The 19,090-nt window shown below is 34.3% G+C and overlaps 2 protein-coding genes across 2 annotated transcripts; one reads left to right on the top strand and one right to left on the bottom strand.

Moving 5' to 3' along the window:
* Positions 1-1,327: 1,327 nt before the first annotated feature.
* LOC111785978 (imidazole glycerol phosphate synthase hisHF, chloroplastic) lies at positions 1,328-9,946 on the top strand. The gene is made up of 19 exons (XM_023666336.2): positions 1,328-1,662; positions 1,749-1,831; positions 2,143-2,237; positions 2,369-2,472; positions 2,820-2,989; positions 3,104-3,218; positions 3,514-3,569; positions 3,666-3,704; positions 3,953-4,051; positions 5,072-5,134; positions 5,248-5,310; positions 5,418-5,500; positions 5,632-5,740; positions 5,826-5,879; positions 6,333-6,420; positions 6,678-6,715; positions 7,241-7,346; positions 8,412-8,578; positions 9,696-9,946. The coding sequence occupies exons 1-19, from the start codon at positions 1,482-1,484 to the stop codon at positions 9,753-9,755; spliced, it is 1,773 nt and encodes a 590-aa protein (XP_023522104.2). The 5' UTR covers positions 1,328-1,481; the 3' UTR covers positions 9,756-9,946.
* A 1,391-nt stretch (positions 9,947-11,337) lies between these two features.
* On the bottom strand, positions 11,338-18,690 carry LOC111788606 (Dihydrolipoamide succinyltransferase). Its single transcript, XM_023669001.2, has 15 exons — positions 18,536-18,690; positions 18,138-18,199; positions 17,959-18,033; positions 17,638-17,698; positions 17,504-17,534; positions 14,822-14,892; positions 14,436-14,510; positions 14,283-14,338; positions 14,135-14,179; positions 13,795-14,052; positions 13,583-13,677; positions 13,069-13,159; positions 12,860-12,970; positions 12,223-12,417; positions 11,338-11,865 (listed from the first exon to the last, which is right to left on the bottom strand). The coding sequence occupies exons 2-15, from the start codon at positions 18,186-18,188 to the stop codon at positions 11,674-11,676; spliced, it is 1,407 nt and encodes a 468-aa protein (XP_023524769.2). The 5' UTR covers positions 18,189-18,199; positions 18,536-18,690; the 3' UTR covers positions 11,338-11,673.
* Between the last annotated feature and the right edge of the window lie 400 nt (positions 18,691-19,090).

The following is a 19,090-nucleotide window of genomic DNA, read 5'->3' as shown; positions in this document are numbered from 1 at the left end:
GGCCTACGCCCCATAGAAACTATCTACTTGAGACTGTCCCTCGACCCATAGGTCCTGACACAATTATATATATATATATATATAGTCTATGAATATATTATTAAATTGAATGAAGGGTTAATTTACGAATTTGCCCTTAATTTGATGTAGTAATGAGAATACATGCCCAAAAGTTCCCAATATTTGGGAAATTTGTACGAATATTTTTTTTTTCAAATTTATATATTAAGAAAAGAAACAAATTTAATATAATTTATATTTTATTATATAAATCATTAATTAAAAAAAATAAAAATAAAAATAAAAAACTGTATAAGATCGAGTAGAATACTGAAGAAAAAAGGGAAGAATATATTGCTTGCAAGAATAAATATATTCGAATGCATATTTTATTAAGGAAATTTCAAAGGGTTTTATTTATTTTTCCAATTTTTTTTTTTTTTTTTTTTTTTTTTTTTTATGAACTATACATAATTATATTAAATATAAAATTTGTAAGACTTAAATAATTAAAATTTTGGACTTTTATTATGATTTCGTTCTAAAATTATCGATATATGATTTTTTTTAATTTTCTTATTCTCTATTTACTTTTAAAAATAAATTGGATCATAATTTTTATTGATATTTTGTTAAGATTTTATAATAATAACCATTTTATTTAGATTTTAAATAAAACAAATGTAAAATAATTATAAATTACTCGCAAAATATTTATAATTAACTAAAAAAAATCATTATTGAAATTTAAAATTTCAATAATATTCTTAAACTTTAGTTTGGAGGGAAAATGGTTAGTATTTTATTTTAAAATTTTAAAAAGTTTTAATAATATTTTTTAATTTTATTTTTTTTTAAATTAAAAAAATACCTTTTCAAATTAAAAAATAATAATTTTTTTTACATGTAAATGGAAAACGTCTATAATACTTTAAGATTAATCCAAATTTTTTAATATTCTTTTTTAAAGTTTACGAGTATTTTTTAAAAGTGATACTAACGATAAAAAAATATTTTTTGATTTTTGTAAATTAAAAATTATTTATTCTTTAATAAAATAGTATTTTCGAAATAAAATATAAACATATTTTTATTTTTATTTTTGAAAATTTAAGATATGTTTAATTTTTAAAATTTTTTTTTTGAAGGTATTATTAAATGTTGAAGAATATTTTTATTAATTAAGTTTTATAACCTTTTTAATAAAATATTGTTCCAATTCCACGTCAGTATTTTGTAGTATTTTATTTACAACACATTGACCAAGCATCATTCTAATGGTTATAATAATAATAATTAAAGAAAATTAAAATTAAAATTAAAATTAAATCCCACGGAGGTTAGTTGGCCATTTCAGTCGAACGCCGCCACACCGGTGCTCTCTTCTTCCTGCCATTGCCAATTCAATCAAAGCTCGAAATCTCCGTCGTCCAGACTTCACGGGTACAGTTCCTGCCGGCAGTGTAGTTCCACTGATTTTAATGGAAGCACCGCCGTTCTCTATCGCTGTTTCTTCTTCTCGGACTGTAATTCGATCATTTCCGTCGTCGTTTCCTACGAACTCTCTCGTTTTTCTTCGCAATAATCGTTACAAAACTTGTCATCTCAAAGTTAAGTCCACCGGTAAGTTTGCGGTTCGTGCCTCATTTTCGGGTGACTCAGGTACTCTCTCTCACTCTCTCTGTGCTAAGGAATTTGTTGCTCGTTTCAATGCTCTCCTTCTAATTTTCTCGTTCTTGTTATTATAGTCGTGACTTTGCTGGATTACGGTGCTGGTAATGTTCGTAGTGTGAGGAATGCAATTCGTTACCTTGGCTTCGACATTAAAGATGTGAGATTCTCTTTCTATCTCTTTCTGTTTGGCCTTGTATGGATTTTTCCCTGTAATAGGATAATGAAACAGCTAATGATTGAAGTTGCAGCAGTTTGTACTTCGAATTTGATTAAAATGGTTTTTGTTATCTGAATGCTTTTGATTTATGATTTGTTGAAAATCTTGTACTGATTCCTTTATTTTGAATTTAAGTGTTGTTGTTGATAGTTTAGTCAATGAGTAGTTAGTGTGCCTCATGCCATTTCTTATGATGATTTTCTTTTTGTAACAATCTAGCAACAACTTGACATATGAAAGCTGATTTTTAGGTGCAAACTCCAGAAGACATTCTAAATGCAAAACGCCTAATATTTCCTGGAGTTGGTGCATTTGCTCCAGCCATGGATGTGCTAAACAATAAAGGGTATCTATTTACTTTTAACCTCTTTTAATTTTAACACACATGTGCCATAAACTATCCAGAATGGGTTGAATGGTGCACATTAAAAGCCGTAAGCAGTATTTATGGTTTGGAGTACGTGTGATGTTTTGCAGAATGGCTGAAGCACTCTGTACTTATATTGAGAATGATCGCCCATTTTTAGGCATTTGTCTTGGGCTTCAACTACTCTTCGAATCAAGCGACGAGAATGGACCAGGTTTGAAACTGATCTTTGCATTTGTTTTATTTTTTGTTTGAATGGAGACTGTAAACATTTCGTTGAAGAGGATAAGAGGTTACAAAGAAGAGAAATGGCCAAGGCATAAATAAGAAGGGAGGAATAAGTTTAGAATTCTTTTGAGAGGATGCACCAATGTAAAGTAACAAAAAATATTAAGTCAAGGAATTCAAATTCTCTTTGCATATTAAATGTCCTTCAATTACTCTCCTTCACAAATTCCCATAACCCAACAGTGAGGGTCTTTTCTTGAGGTTGAATTAAATGATCATTTCAAAATCGCTTTTCCTATGATAAGATTGAATTACACTTGTTATGTGTTTCAGTAAAAGGACTTGGCTTAATACCGGGTGTGGTTGGGCGTTTCGACTCCTCCAATGGTTTTAGTGTACCCCATATTGGGTGGAATGCTTTGGAAATCTCAGATGACTCTGAGATCTTGGACGATATTTGTAATCGTCATGTCTACTTTGTTCACTCTTACCGTGCTATGCCAGTAAGATAATGTCTCGTTCAATATAATTCTTTTTCCACATGATTTTTTATGAACACTTTCCTTCTCTCTCAACATTCTGTATACGGGTGTCCTCATTCTTTTCTCATATTTCAGTCTGACAAGAACAAGGAGTGGATCTCTTCTACTTGCAGCTATGGTGACAGGTTTATAGCCTCAGTTAGAAGGGGAAATGTCCATGCAGTTCAATTCCACCCAGAAAAGAGTGGAGGTAAGATATAATTTGCTTGTGCTCGTTGTTCCCCTTTTTCTAAAAAAAGAAAATGGATGATAAGTTTCTTCCTCTAAATTTCAATACAAAACAAGTGGAAAAAGAAAAAACTTGATGTCTTGGTTGAGTTTTACTGCTTTAGAATAGTGGCATAAACTACTTCATTGTTACAGTCTTTCATGATTGATTTAATTCTATCTTGTTTGCTCTTTGACCTGTTATAACTCTTTGTTAGAAAATTTCAATATTGTTGCGTACTTTTTAATGATTAGTGGCACATATGTATAATTACCAGATGTAGGCCTGTCTGTTCTGAGAAGATTCTTGTTTCCAAAGTCAACTTTGACCAAGGTATGTTAACTTTCATTCTTTGACGTGAACATGTTATCTACATCACGTTTTTTTTTTTAAGATTAACTAACAATTTGAAATGTTCATTTAAGACAGAAACCTACTGAGGGGAAGGCATCAAGGCTTGCAAAAAGGGTAATAATCACTCAACACTAACAATATAACACCTTCATTTTAATTTACGTTTTCCACTTATATATTCTTACCCCGCAAGGCAGAGCCCTTAGAAGGTAATAAGCCTTGCAAAAAGCTCATCATTTTTCTTATCCCACTTGGGTATTTATGTCCATCCTTTCATCCTCTGTACATATTCTTGTTAAAAAAAATTGTCCTCTGTAAATGAGATAGGGGGGACTGTCACCAAATCTTTTTAATTCTCTTAGGTAATTGCTTGTCTTGATGTGCGGACTAATGATCAAGGGGATCTGGTTGTTACCAAAGGGGACCAATATGATGTAAGGGAGCAATCAGAAGAGAATGAGGTATACTAGTTTTTCATGCCACAATAAACGTTTTGATACAGTTTTCGAATAAGATTAGTAGCCAGTTGGGGTATGTGTAAGTTAGTTTCGATATTCAATTGTGAAAAAAATTTCTATGTAAAAGCTTTTAAACAATTTTCCCAGCTAGAAGTGCATTTATTATTTTCAGTTATAGTAAGGCAGCATATATTGATATAGTTGTAGTCTTTAAAGATGGAAAGAGGGAATTTTGAGTTGTGATGCATTTGCAGCTCAGCAAATCCCTCTGGGCCTCGAATACATCTAAATTTAATTACTTTCTTTTTGGGTAAAAGGTAGGGTTAATTGTTGTAGCTTTTGTTATATTATAGGTCATGGCTCTTGGAGAGTTTTCCTCCCTTTTGAGGACCCTTTTATGCCTTGTTTTGCCTGAAAAAAAATCTATTGTTTTTTTTTTGGGGGGGGGGGGGGGGGGGGGAGCATTTACACCAATTCACAATTGTATTAACTATAGCCTAGAAAAAACCCAAAGTAGGATTATTCCCCTTCTTGAAAGATTCTTCTGTTTCTTTCTCGCCAAATGTTCCAGCAAAAAGCTCTAATACAATTCTCCCACAAAATCTTCTTCGGCCTTGTGAAAGAGTGAACAAAAGGAGGTGTGGATCTTCTGGGAGGACCATATGCCAATTGAATGCCGAGATTCTTACGTTTCTATTTTTAAAAAGAGATTCAAAGAAAATCCTAATACCAGCTAAAAATCTGGCTGTCTTAGAATTTGCAATAACTTTTCTTTCTACTAGTTTTTATCAATTATGTGATCATGTCCTGGAAAATTTAGTTAGTATAAACATATAAATATAGGACCTTAATTCATAACTTACGTATTTTATAATGCTGTTTGGCAGTTTATTTTAATACCAGTGGTTAAAATGCCAACTTTTTTTATTTTGAGGGACTGATTAGGGTAGTGTTCCCATGATCTTTCAATTTGCTAGGAAGATGCTTCATTTTATGGTAATGACACTATTATTTTATGTTTAGGTGAGGAACCTTGGCAAGCCGGTTGAGCTTGCTGGACAATACTACAAGGATGGAGCTGACGAGGTATGCCTCACCACCTTTTATCTTAAAAACTGTCATCCTCCAAGTAATTATTACTTTCAAAATGATACTATTCGGCTTTTAATCTGCTTGGTTCTTATGATGTCAAATTGTAGGTCAGTTTTCTGAATATAACTGGTTTCCGTGACTTCCCTCTTGGCGACTTGCCAATGTTGCAGGTTAGTTAGATTGTATTTGCAATAATTTTCCACTATATTGTTGCCCGATAAATAATTTTTGTTCTAGTTCTTTTTCTAAACTCTATCCTCTATGGTACTCATCATAGGTGCTGAGATACACATCAGAAAATGTTTTTGTACCATTGACTGTTGGAGGCGGAATTAGAGATTTTACAGATGCAAATGGCAGGTGTGCTCTTTATATTAACTAAGGGTACTTATTGTTTTTAAATACTTTGATCAACGTTACTGGTAGTATGTTACGCAGTTATGCTGCTTTGATCTACTTCACGAACGGTTTGTCATGCATATCCTTGTCAGACACTATTCTAGCTTGGAAGTTGCTTCAGAATATTTCAGATCTGGAGCTGATAAAATATCTATCGGAAGTGATGCAGTTTATGCTGCTGAGGAATATTTAAGAACTGGTGTAAGTGTTATATCAATAATCTGTTTTGAGTTTACTTGTGTGCATGGTTGTTTCACTTATATGGTTCTTGAATATCTGCTATCAGGTAAAGACTGGAAAGAGCAGCTTGGAACAGATTTCTACTGTTTATGGAAATCAGGTCGGTAATAGCAATAGCGCCGGCTGTCATTTTTATCATTCATGTATTTGATCCTGGTACTGAAATATAAGGTCCAGATTCCAAAGGACTTGTTGATACTGCAGTGACTGCTTTTCCTTGTTACCTGCATTTTCTAAATAACATTTTTTTCTCCATTTTTGCATTCTTGCTTTATCTGTTTGGATGACGGCTTTATTCTTCGGGCTTCCGGTAATGGAAGCATTTAACAAATTACCTTACACTTCTCCTCTGTCTTTTTTTCTTAAACTCTGTCATGTCTAATTAACCACATCTATAATTTGTTCCTGTTTGTGATTAACTGATTCACTCACTGAAGAGGCTTGTATATTATGAAACAATTTATTAATTTAGTGTACATAGATGTTTAGTCTTTGTTCTCGATAGCCTGAATAATAGCAATCTCAGTGAGTTTGTCCAAAATCTACATTTCAGGCGGTCGTGGTAAGTATTGATCCTCGAAGAGTGTACCTTAAAAGTCCTGATGATGTGGAGTTCAAAGTCATTCGAGTTACTAACCCAGGTAAATGGATATTTCATTTCCATTGTCTCCTCAAAACCCCTCTAGCCCCTGTTGTGGATTAGAGGTGTACAATGATGGTGAATCCTGCCCTTGCAATGTTTTATTTCTCTCTTGATGAATGGGTGAAATGCATGACAATGGGAACTATTAAGCTAAGTGTTTATTGATAGACCAAGTTTACTGATACGGTTATACGTTTGAGAGAATCTGTTTGAGCTTGGATTGAATTTATAAAGGTGAATTTATGTTGATTTCAGGTCCTAATGGAGAAGAATATGCATGGTATCAGTGTACAGTAAGTACTATTTTTACTCTCACATTTACTTCGCAATGAAATTTTCTGAATGCAAATTTCTTTTCAACAAGCTGCCAATAATATACTCCTAGTTTTTCATGAACAAAATTGAGAGTTTGAGTTACTACGACACACTTTTGCTTCAGTTGAAACTGAGATTAGAAAACTCCCAGTTGGTTTTTATTTATTTATTGTTTCTTTTATCTTCCCCAAATTTCTCTTAAACAGAACTTATATTAAAAGCAAGGTGAGGGAAAGATCAGATTGGTTTTTAGAAAATTGTCAGAAAATAAGGGAGGGAGAGTCATAAAAGGTAGAAATAAAATTTACTCTTAATTTCAACGTGGGGGGAGACTTAGAGACTAAAAGAATGCCGTTTTTTAATATAATTCTTTTTCTTTTTTTTTTAATTCAAATTGTTTGGGCTCGTATCCTTTGCTGAGTAATCTAGAATTTGGAGTTTGTTGCTCAGTGCTTCCAACCTTAAAAAAATTTCTTTAAACCATTTTTTTTTTTGTTCGCTAGGTGAATGGAGGTCGAGAAGGTCGACCTATTGGAGCTTATGAGCTTGCAAAAGCAGTTGAGGAGCTTGGAGCTGGAGAAATACTGCTAAATTGCATAGATTGTGATGGTAAGGATGACAGTTCCATGCAATAAACATTTAATAATCACTCTCTTCCAAACATAAGTATCATCTTCGCTTTTTCCTTTTTGTTTTCTTTCAATGAGAAACCTCCTACTACATATTACAAGAACTACAAAGGTTGGAAGGATAGAAATCCTTCAGGTTAGTCCAGGGAGGACATTAACAAAAGACTTACCACTCGGTCATTATTGCATAACTTGGATGTATGAACTGGCCGTAAGAAATTAGCAAATGCATAAGCTCCCATGTCTCTCCCTCTATAGCTCTCTCTCTTTCGTAGTCTCTTTGAAGATTGAGGCTTAGCCCCACTGCTGTCCGCAGAGACCCACCACTGATTACTAACAAACTAGCAATGAATAAAAGCAGTTCCATGCTTTTCTCCATCCTTGTTCACATAACCTGCGAGGATTGAGGTAAAGGTCAAATGACTTTTTTGAACTCTGTCAATGGTGTTAATTGAGCATAAGCTCTCATGGCTTTGCTTTGGGCTTCCTCAAAAGGCCTCATACCAATTGAGATGTATATCTTACTTATAAACCCATGATTATTCCATAAATTAGCCAATGTGGGACTCTCTCTCAACAATCTTCAACGGGGTCCACCTGCTAAGACATTTCCTCATTTGAACTGGAAACTATGGACTTTCAAATACCCTCGATTAATGGGGAACCCTTGATGAGGTATGATGGTGAGGAGGGGGGCCTGTTTGAGAATTTATCTGAAGCCTCATAAATTCAATTTTCCATCTTGACTGAGATTGTCTAGCCTTCCATGATTGAAAGATAAGCCTATTTAGAAGCTTGATTCCTTAATCGATTCAAATAGTCGTAGACTGCCCCAATGCTTTGAGGTTGACTATGGGAAGAGCAATACGATTGGGGAATTTCAATATTCTTAGAAAGAACCTCCCAACTCCCAATTATTTGAGAAACATGTAAATAATTGTTTGAGAAAACATGCATGCTTTTACTTCTTGCTCTTGTATGGAGGATAATCTGTCTTCTTAAATACTATTACAATCTAATTTTGTTTCTGACTAAATTTTCTCAGGTCAAGGAAAAGGATTTGATTTAGATCTAGTAAAGCTGATATCGGATTCTGTGAGCATCCATGTTATTGCCAGCAGCGGTGCTGGGTGTTCTGACCATTTCTCAGAGGTGTTTAGCAAGACAAATGCATCTGCTGCCTTAGCTGCTGGCATTTTCCATCGCAAGGAGGTATTCCCTGAGATTCCTTTATCTTAGTTGTGCATACAAACTCCAAATGATCTGATACCATGCTTTAGCCTCGATTGACGATTTATTTAGAATAAAACTGTCGTTTGATTTAATCAAGTTTGAAACGTTCATTGCCCCTGATTTTCCGAGAGCATGTGATTAACTGTCACCTATATGCTCATTTAACATAGTGTGTAAGACGGAGAGCTATATGACATTTAATTCTATTAAGTCTGAACATCATTAATACTAACTTCTTAGATTTGATGCACCGTAGGTCTAGGAAAATCATAGCTCACACCCCGAATTCTTAACTAGTCTAAAATCAGTCAGCCTAGCTGTATTATCATAAGATTGTGATTAACCTTCTCCATTTGATAACCATTTGATTTTTATTTTTGGGTTTTTAAAACTGTGTTTTGTTTTCGCACTATTTTTTTTTTCCAATGGTTTTCATTGTGGTTAAGAAAACATTTGTATTTTTGGTCAAATTCGAAAATCAAAAAATAAGTTTTTAAAAACTACTCTTCTTTTTTTTTTTTTCGTTTTTAAATTTAGCTTGAATTTTGAAACTAATAATTAACTAAACAAAAAAAATTGTAGGTAAAAGTAGTGTTTATAAACTTAATTTTCACCATTAGCCGGTTGTACCTGAAAATCTGTCTCAGGACATATTCTTACGGTTACCAGTTATATGGGCAATCTTCCAATGGTTTGTTCCCTTCCATGGGAAAGGGAGCTTTTTATGAAAAGTCGGGAGTTTGACTTATTTTGTGAGATCTTTCGAGCTAGAAAGATATTATATCTTCAGGAGTTGGGATAGTTCTGGTGGCAATGGTTGGTCGGTTGATATTTGGACTTCTGTTTTTAAGTCTTTTGTAACTATCCACTAAATCATATTTTACTTGATAGAAACTTCTTGAAATTTGGCTTCTTTTTTGTGGGGTTCTGTTTTTGTATTCTCGTGTGTTCTTTCACAAATTTGGCTTCCTTTTAGTGGGCTTTTGTGTTCTGTATTGTCGTGTAATCTTTCACTTTTTCTACTTGATTATTAGAAAAAGAGAGGGAAAAAGCAAGGTTTGTTGTCCCTCTAAGCATCTAGTGGTGTGGATGACAGGTGGCTATTCAGTCCGTAAAAGGGCATTTATTAAAGGAAGGCATAGAGGTCAGAATGTAATGACATCAAAGGTCGGCCTGTGTCGCAGGAGAGGCATCAATTTTGAGGATTGCCAAAAGGCAAGTTGGAATACTACAACCTTTGTGTGGTATTTAATACCCTCTGATTTTGCTGTCATCTGATGCTGATTTAATTTATGCTGACCTCTAAGTTTGTAATTTATTGAATAATTGAATGAGACAAAAAAAAAAAAAAAAAAAAAAAAAAAAAAAAAAGAAAGAAAAAGAAAACCCCTTTACTTCAATTAGGAGAGAAAAGAAGACCACAGGATTGCATTGACTTCGTATTGATTGTTCTTATTAATTTCAGATAAATAATATTTAGTTTGACGATATCTGCCATAATGCCAATTCAAACCGAGTAATTGAATGTCATTTTTCCTCATAATTATTTATATTCCAAACGTATTAAATTGTCTTTATCTTCCCATGTAACTTACTGTAACGATGGAAATAAATATTGTGATGTAAAATCCTTGCATTGAATGTAGACTGATATATATAGATATATACAAATATATGTACAAAATGTTGTACTTGTTGAAGAACTTGAAAAGCTAGTCGCTAAGAAAAAGGTAGAACCATAAATACTATCCGAAATAGTAAGCGTACTTGATAATATTTCATTCTTTGAAAGCATATGAATACTAGAGCCAGTGAAACGGTAGCTACTAAAGCGTAAATTACTCTAGAGCCAGTGAAACGGTAGCTACTAAAGCGTAAATTACTCGTTTTTCTTTTCCTGTGAGTATAACATGATGAGCCCAAGTTACGGCAACTCCGGATGAAAGGAGAATAGGGGTATTAAGAAAAGAGATTTTTCCGAGGATCTAGAGATATTAAGAAAAGAGATTTCTCCGAGGATCTAAAACTCCAATCCGAGCGAATCAATTTAAACTTTTGTTTGAGGATCATTAGTATATAATTTTCACACTATTTTCTCCTTGGAGAATGTACGATAATTTGTATTGATTTACAGTAAATTTAAGTAAAAATAGTTACAAATTCCTAACAAAAGATCAAAATTGATTCAATTAAAAAAGTTTAGCCTTTAAACAACCTTTAAATTGATACAATGATCGACCAATAGTATAAGAATATAAATTGACCTTCTACAAAGAAAATTATAAATAAATGAATTCTACCTTGCGATGTCATGAACCTACCCTTTTTCACAATGTTATCATGCAAGCTTTTGAAATCGATATTTCTCGGGCCGTTGTCCCGAGTTATTAACTAATCTTAAGTTTTCATTTTTCAAATGCTTAAACCTCAACTCTTTTGTTTTGAGCGGGATGAACATGAAATTCCCATCAGTTGTAAGTATTCCTCCATTGTAAATGTAATTATTGAAACCTACTGACTGAACTTCAACAATGAAAGAAATAAAGCAATTACTAACCAAGAACTCAAAAGTTCGAACTAATACATCGCAGCCTCGCCGAGCTGAGTTTCAAACACAGAAGCTGTATTCGCACGAGGAAAGGAAACCATCCCTGTAAAACTTGTCAATAGAAGTGCTTACAGATTAACACAACAACAAAAAAAAAAAAATCAAAATTAGAACTTGAAACATTTCCAGGTTGGGCAATAAATCCCATAGATGACTTCATTATAAAAAATAATAACAATAATAATTCAACAGCATGGGCGTGGCAGTTCCCACAGCACAAATTCATGGAAAATCGCTTAAAAAACATGCTTTCCAACAAGATCCTCATTCAGTATCAATTATGAGACAAGCCGCAATTACTTATGGGAGCACAACAAGTATGGGAAAATTCTACAAAACTTTAAAAAATCTGAGGAAAACGAGTATTTATTTCTCAAATGGTTTGTGAAGGTTTTGGAGTTTTACCCTCTTATGGAAACACTCCACGCTGATGATATCTTCATGACAGCTTTGGTTTTCAGAGACTTTAAATGTCAAGGAGAAGTCTCCGTGGGTCTTCCACGACATCTTTGATGCGGCGCAAAAAGAACACCGCCTCTCTCCCATCAATGAGTCTATGGTCATATGTTAGAGCAATGTACATCATTGGCCTTGACACAACGTTGCCTCCAACCACAACCGGACGGGGGACAATTGAGTGCATTCCCAAGATTGCAGACTGCCAAGAAATTTCAGATTTGCAGATTTTTATCAACAAACGTACGAAACGAACATTTAAAAAAAGGAAGGCAAATCATGGATAAGATAATATATAATATATTTAATTTTCAAGGATGCGAAGTCGGGGTTGGTTGCTCGTATTAGCTCTAGAATTACAATGGTTATCCGAGTAGCAAACTATAACTGATTTAATGAGCCATATTTTCGTAAGTATCCATGAATTTCTTTGTTCAAAAGTTCCATTGGGAGTAAGGTGATATCATTGAGAAAGTAACTGCATGACATGGTTATTTGAGACTAAAAATGTGCATGATATTTTAGGGCGGGGGGAGGATTCATGACTATGAGCACAAACCTGAGGAGGATTAATAATGGGGGTACTCAAAAGGCTTCCATAAACACCACCGTTGGATACGGTGAAGGAACCTCCAGCCATCTCGTCAATTGATATGGTACCGTCGTTTGCCTTCTTTGCAAGGGTGTTTATCTCCTTCTCTATGTCAGCAAAATTCATCTTATCAGCATTTCGAATTACTGGCACAACAAGACCCTGCATGAAAAAATGATGAAACATAATGTAGCAACTTTATATCTCTTCATGATTCATGATCTACATCGTGAGCAGAAACTTTAGTTCTTTGAATGGATTCTGGTCAGTGCCAATCTATATTGATATCATGATCGCTAAATTCAATGCGGATTTTGATGTCATACTTCAGAGACCAGAAATCCTAGAAGATGGCCCCTTTAAAACTTCAGATGTGATGGACCTTTATAAAAGATTAGTCAACTAACAGGAGCAAGTGCCCTCACAAATTTTAGGCCTCTCTTGGGTTTAAGAGCAACGCCAAGGGAGGTCTAAAATACTGTAAGGAATCTATTGAGAAACTAGGAGGAATCATAGTCCCTTTTCTGTTATCCGTTTGCAGTTCACCATTAGGTTCCTTTACAACAAAAAGAAAACTACCAAGGCATGCAAAACCTGAACAGACCTTAGGAGTGCCAACGGCTATGCTAATGTCTACATAGTCTCTGTATATTATATCATCCCCATCAATCACAGCATTAATAATAGGTTGATTCTGAAGCCCACTGACAGCAGCCTGAAACATGAAAAGAAGAAAATGAATTGGCAAAACAATCATAATCACCTCGTTCACATCTGGAATTAACATATCCACAAAGTTAACAGAGTACATACTTTAATAAATCCAGACATAAGACCCAACTTGACTCCGTGCTTCTCAACAAAAGCATCCTTGTAATCAGAACGAAGCTTCATCAAATTTGTCCTACATAAAAGCAGTTCATAAGCTAAACATGAAGCAGCAAAGAGCTAACATAAATGCATGAAGATGTGAAAATAAAGCCAACTAATAAGATTTCGTACTAAAAAATGCATCCAATAGGGAGCTGCAAACCCCCAACATATACTTAAAATGCCCAAAGATAGCTACAGTCTAAAGTGGATTTACATGTTGGAAATGGGAGGATTAGATAAAGTAAGTAATCCTTTTTTTTAAAGAAAACAAAGAAATCACTAGATATGCATGACATGATGGATCAAAAAGGTTGAAACTAACAATGTTTAAGGAAGTAACCGGAAAGCCAAGCAAGGTAAATATGGGGCTGCATGGTAGTTTCTGCATGGGCAGAGGAAAACCAATGCAAAAAAACATGTGCAAAGACCGATAATACGATTGGTGTAAGCTTACATGTCAACTTCATTGAAGGTGGTCAACATAGCAAATGTGTTCTGAGAATCTTTCAATCGTGTAGCAACCCTCTTTCGAAGCCTTGTCATTGGAACCTAAAGACATGACAATCCCAAGGAGTAAAGTCATAAGGATAAGATCATAAACATACAACGAAAAATATATAGAAAGTGAATACGAAGGCCATGCAGAATTTAAATTATGGTCCTTACTCTTCTTTCCCTATCCTTGGGAGGAAGTTGGGGTTCAGTAGCCGAGCGTTTAGGAGGTGGTGGAGATGGTGCCTTAGGCTTCACGCTAGTAGGTGTTTCAACTTTAGGCTTTTCTACTTTTTCAGCTGGAGCAGCTGGAGATGCAGCTTGCTCTGGTGCTTTCTCAGAAGGAGCAACATGCGTTACACCTTCACCAGATTTTGAAATAACAGCAACCTTGGTACCTGGTTCCACGGTATCTCCTTCCTTGGCAACAAACTGCGAACATTTATATTAATTACCCATCAAGTTACAAGACGCATAGAAAGAAATTAAATAGTAGAAGTCCAGAAATAGTCACCTTCTGGATAATACCAGCTCCTGGACTAGTGACATCAATTGTAACCTGATAGAAAATTAGCAGCAAAGGATTTAAATGAAACGTCAAATCATTTTCAGAGGGAGAAGGGGAAAGAAAATCAATTTTCCAATATAAAACTAAAAAACACCTTATCTGTTTCAATTTGAGCAATTGCTTCATCCAATTCCACTCTATCACCCGGATCTGTACTCAACATATAAGAATGGCTTCTTAATAAATCACCAGAAAACCAGTGTATTATGTAGCAATAAGCAATATACTTAATAACCAAAGAACATACTCTTCAGGAATTTTGCCAGCGTTCCATCAGTAATAGACTCGGCCAATGGAGGGACAACAACGTCAAGCAGATCCCCTTTATTGCCAAACATGACAATAGGTTAATTACAAAAAGAAAAAAAGAAATGTGGCACTTAGACGACTAAAGTGGGCCTCTTCTTATGTGAACTAAACTTTTTATTGATGATGTGAAAAGCCACAGTAGGAAACCAAAGGAAATTACAAAAGGGCTCTCCTATTAGTGTTAGCTATAAGAGTCCTAATGTTTCTAGCATGACAAACAGCGTTAGCTAACCACAAAATTTTATACAAAGGCAACTAAAGCACAAGAAATGTTCAAGACAAAACACAAACAAAAACCATTAAGAAAAGACAGTGATATCGCACCATTATCTGAAGAGAATTTCCGGCCATTCATTTGCATCATAGGTCTTTGCAGCATACTCACAAAAGTTACCCTGATCACCATATTAAAATTTAAAAACCAAAGGGGACAATAGCAAAAGAATTAAAGAAAATTTCTCTTAAAAAATATCGTGATTACAAGGAGCCCTATTGAAAAGAAAATTTATACTTGCTTGGCATTCCGCTGAAACCAAGTTTTCAATTAGAAAAGCACATTGTAGTGGTTGTTATAACAAGTAACAAAAGATTTATTTATCAATCAAATGACCAATTCCTCACTCAAGATATAGTCTTTACAAGTAGAGCTCAAATAGGCTAATGACAAATGGCTCATGTTAAACTAAATAAATATTATAAGTTCAAGTGGGAACTCTTTGTTATATGTTTTTTCTTCCATTTGTGGAAGTCAAGTTTCAGGTTGAATTGGAATCTCACAATGCACATAAAAAAGATTAAATAAAGGGTTTGCAATAGCCTTGAAAATCTCAAATCCAATCCAGAACGATAATAAAATTTGTCGTTACTATTGGGAGACCAAAAACCCAATAGATTGAAATAGAGGATGGGCTTCCAACACTGCCTTCCATAAGAACAGAAGAATAGCACCTGGCATTGGATTCTAACTGCTTTTCTTACAAGCGGGTGCCAAACTAGGCAACAAGGTAATCTTTTCTTTTTTATATAAGAGAATTTCATTGATGATTTAAATTTACAAAAGGGATGTATAATCCATGGTGTTTACAAAAGACCTTCCAAATTTGCAATGACAGTCTACACCAAGATATAGCTTGGAAAACAACATTGTCAAAAAGTTTTGTATACAATCTAATCAATTCTTTGAAGTTTCAAAATTGCATCAAGCTCCTCTGACAAACTGACAAAAAGAAATTCTCTTTTGGCCATTTGCATTTCCAAATTACTAGAGCTGAGTTTTTATGTAACAAGGGTTTGGTTCCCTTTAGCCCTGAGAATAGTAACTTCCGAAAGAATTCACTTGATGCTCCCAAGTGTCCATTCTGTTTTATTTCCTCTCATAATACAAAATCCATTTAGCCACCCGAGAGCGCCAAGTCCAAATTCATAATTCCTCTGTGTCAGGACTCGGTTTACCCCTCAAACCTCAAACTAAATTCTCCTGTGAGGTTAGACCAGCCAAAAAGGCAAGAAGCCTCTTCATCAGTGATGCTAAATTCATAACTGGCCTCAAGTAAAAGCCTCCAAACAATCCTTAGAAAGTACTTATTTTGGGAGAATTGCGTGGGTGATAAATTCCTTTATCTTGTGTTTTCTTGCCCTCATAACCCATCCTCTTGGCGATTGTGCCGTGTCTTCTGTTATTTAGTCCTTGGCCACTTCCTCTTTATTTGAATTTGGTTTTCATAGCCCCTTGTCTAATGGGGAAACCTTCAACATTTTTACTTTAAACATTCAACATCTTTATTTATCTTTAAAGACATTCGTAATTGCTCGTTAGGGCTTATTCTTTCTTATTTGAACCTTTTCTTGATTTCAGGTTAGCTTCTCTTTGGGTTGTTTCGTAGGCTTATTTTATGCTAGCCCTTTTGTATCCACCATTTATGTTTCCCCACAGAAGCTTGGTTTCTCGATCAAAAAAATATACTAGAGAAATCATCAATGACATCCTTGGTTTTTTTATTTATTTCATCACGATTACTTGGTCCAACATGGAGAAAAATTGTTTCCTTTCTCACTTCATAATTAGGGGTCTTCTCCCTCTTTTTATACATTGGAAAACATAGTATTGACATGAGAATAATAAAATAATAAAGATTTTAATCATATGGAATTTTTGTGAGAAATTGGGGACAAAGAAAAAGATAACCTAAAAGTAGTTAAGAGATTCTTCATTATAAAAAGTTAAAGAATAAAATACGAATGAGAGATTCATAATACACTAAAGAGTGTGCACTTGGACTGAAACACACGACAAATTGTGTTTTAATGAGGGCACCTCGCTTCTTTGAAAGAGGTGCTCACCCCTCATTAATTCTATATTGTATTTATCAAAAAAGTTTATGTGACATTATATATACTTGTGTTTTAAATGCAAAACAAAAACAATAAAGACTAACAATGCTTTTCATGTAAAGTACCACATATGTTGGGTCTATGTTTGGAGATAGATGTCCCAAGATTTCTATCAAATGCAAAACAAAAATTCAACAATAAAGACTAACAACGTTTTTCATGTAAAGGATAGAAATAAAATGGTGAAAGTACAAGGACTAAAATAAAATAAGTGTAGTCATTCAAAGGCAAAAATAAGATTTAAACCTAATGATTCGTGGTAGAAAAAACAGTTTAGTGGGGCATCAACCAACAATTACAAAATAGTAACAATCATCTTTTTAAAAAAAATGGATTAGGATATAACAACAACATAAGTTCATGAATTTACCATTCAGTTGGAATCAACAAAGAATATGAAGGATTTCAAATGACATGGTATTAAAAACTAGAAATGATTTTGAATTCTCAATTTACTTTGGAATAAAATACATTTGAAATGAATGTACTAAAATTTTGTTGTTTGGATGTTATTACGAAAATGGAAATTTTGCAATTATATCCTTCTATTGGATGAGATAATTTGATCAGTTCAATCTGATAATCTCAAGGTATAAAGCGATTATGGTAACTGACCTTAGAGATTGTGGACTGCTAACAGGACCACCTACAACACGGGCATCAATCAATCAAACGAAATCATATATTTGAACCAGTTGCATGAGGTAGGAGCTTAAGCAAGTACGTAGAGAAGTTGTAATCAAACTTACCAGGTGAAAGGAGGTGAGAAAAGTTTCTGACATGTCCAAAGCTTCTACATTGGTGCAAAATCTAAATGTGTAAAAAAAATAAGGCATGTAAGATACATGAATAATTCATTGCATGAAAAAATTCCAAAAAACATCCCCGTTAAATTTCATTTCATTTCACAGAGAGGTTTGTTTTAGGAAGATTGAAGAGATACATAGCAAATACTTCTTGCGTACAACAGGCCATTCGTGCCTTGTCAAAACATATCCTATCTATCAACATTAACAACCACCTCCAGACAAAGCGCACAAGGAGACAAAGACATCAGAAAACGTAACAACCTCTTTCTCAGCAACGTTGCGAACTCTTCCTGCAGAAATGGAAGGTCGAATTGCCCGCAAATATTGCACAGAAAACTGAAATGAAAGCACTACAGAATCAGATAACTGTGCATACCGATACAAATCCTATACGCATCCCGTAGACCTTGAGAAAATGGATAGAATGCACTGAAACTCACCAGATTAGAGCCACCAGACGCAATCCGTCGTCTTACGACTCCAAAACTCATTTTCTCAGCTCCTGATCAAGCAAGTAAAACGAAAATCAAAGCACCAATCAAGTCACAGTATGAAAATCCACAAAAGTGCTTTCTTTCCCGATTAAGTCGATGAGAATACATCCAGAGACAAAACAGAAACGAACTCCTCAATCAAATGCGCACATCGAAACAAACCAAAAAGAAAAACGCAAAAACAAAACAAAAACAAAAATAAAAAGAACCTAAAATCAAAACAAGATCACAGAAACCGATTTCCTAATAACTCAAACAAAACAGAGAGACAAATTTCTCAGCCGCCAAACGAGAACTAAACAAATACAAACAAGAACAAGAACAAATCGATCGAAAGCACTTACCGGAACGACAGAGACTGGAGGTACTCCCGGAGATCAACAAAAAAAAAAGGGTTTCGAAGAGAAACAGCGAGGGGAGGAAGACGGAGTAGGGAGGAAAAGGAATGTCGAACGCGTTTCGATTTGTTTCCTTTACGCCATGATATGGAAAATTGGAAGGCTCGAGGCTCGCACAGGGTGTGGGCCAGTTCAAGTGAAACCGGACACGTGTCTTGTTTTCATTGGAAGATAGTAGAAAGTCAGAATAGGTGTGAGAGCTCTGTATATTAAAATATTATTTTCACACTCCCACTTATATTTTTTTCAATGTCTAAATTTAATATGGTTAAATAATAATTATAACTAATAAAATAAATAAATTTTTCGATGACCAAAATAGTAATTTAGCTAATTTTATTTTTATATTTCTAAAAGGGCAATTTCATTGGATCCCATTAGATTTTTTGTGGTTTGACCTATTTGCCCCTCGTTTTATTGTCCTATTTTGAATTTTAAAACTTTTAATAATTTAGGAAATAATAAATTACAACGAGAATTTTTAGCCGAATATAATATGGA

The sequence above is a fragment of the Cucurbita pepo genome, chromosome 2 (genome assembly GCF_057944985.1).
Source record: "Cucurbita pepo subsp. pepo isolate OVF chromosome 2, ASM5794498v1, whole genome shotgun sequence".
Lineage (NCBI taxonomy): Eukaryota > Viridiplantae > Streptophyta > Magnoliopsida > Cucurbitales > Cucurbitaceae > Cucurbita > Cucurbita pepo.
The sequence above is the reverse complement of the archived record's forward strand: the minus strand, read 5'-3'. Positions and strand labels throughout refer to the sequence as shown.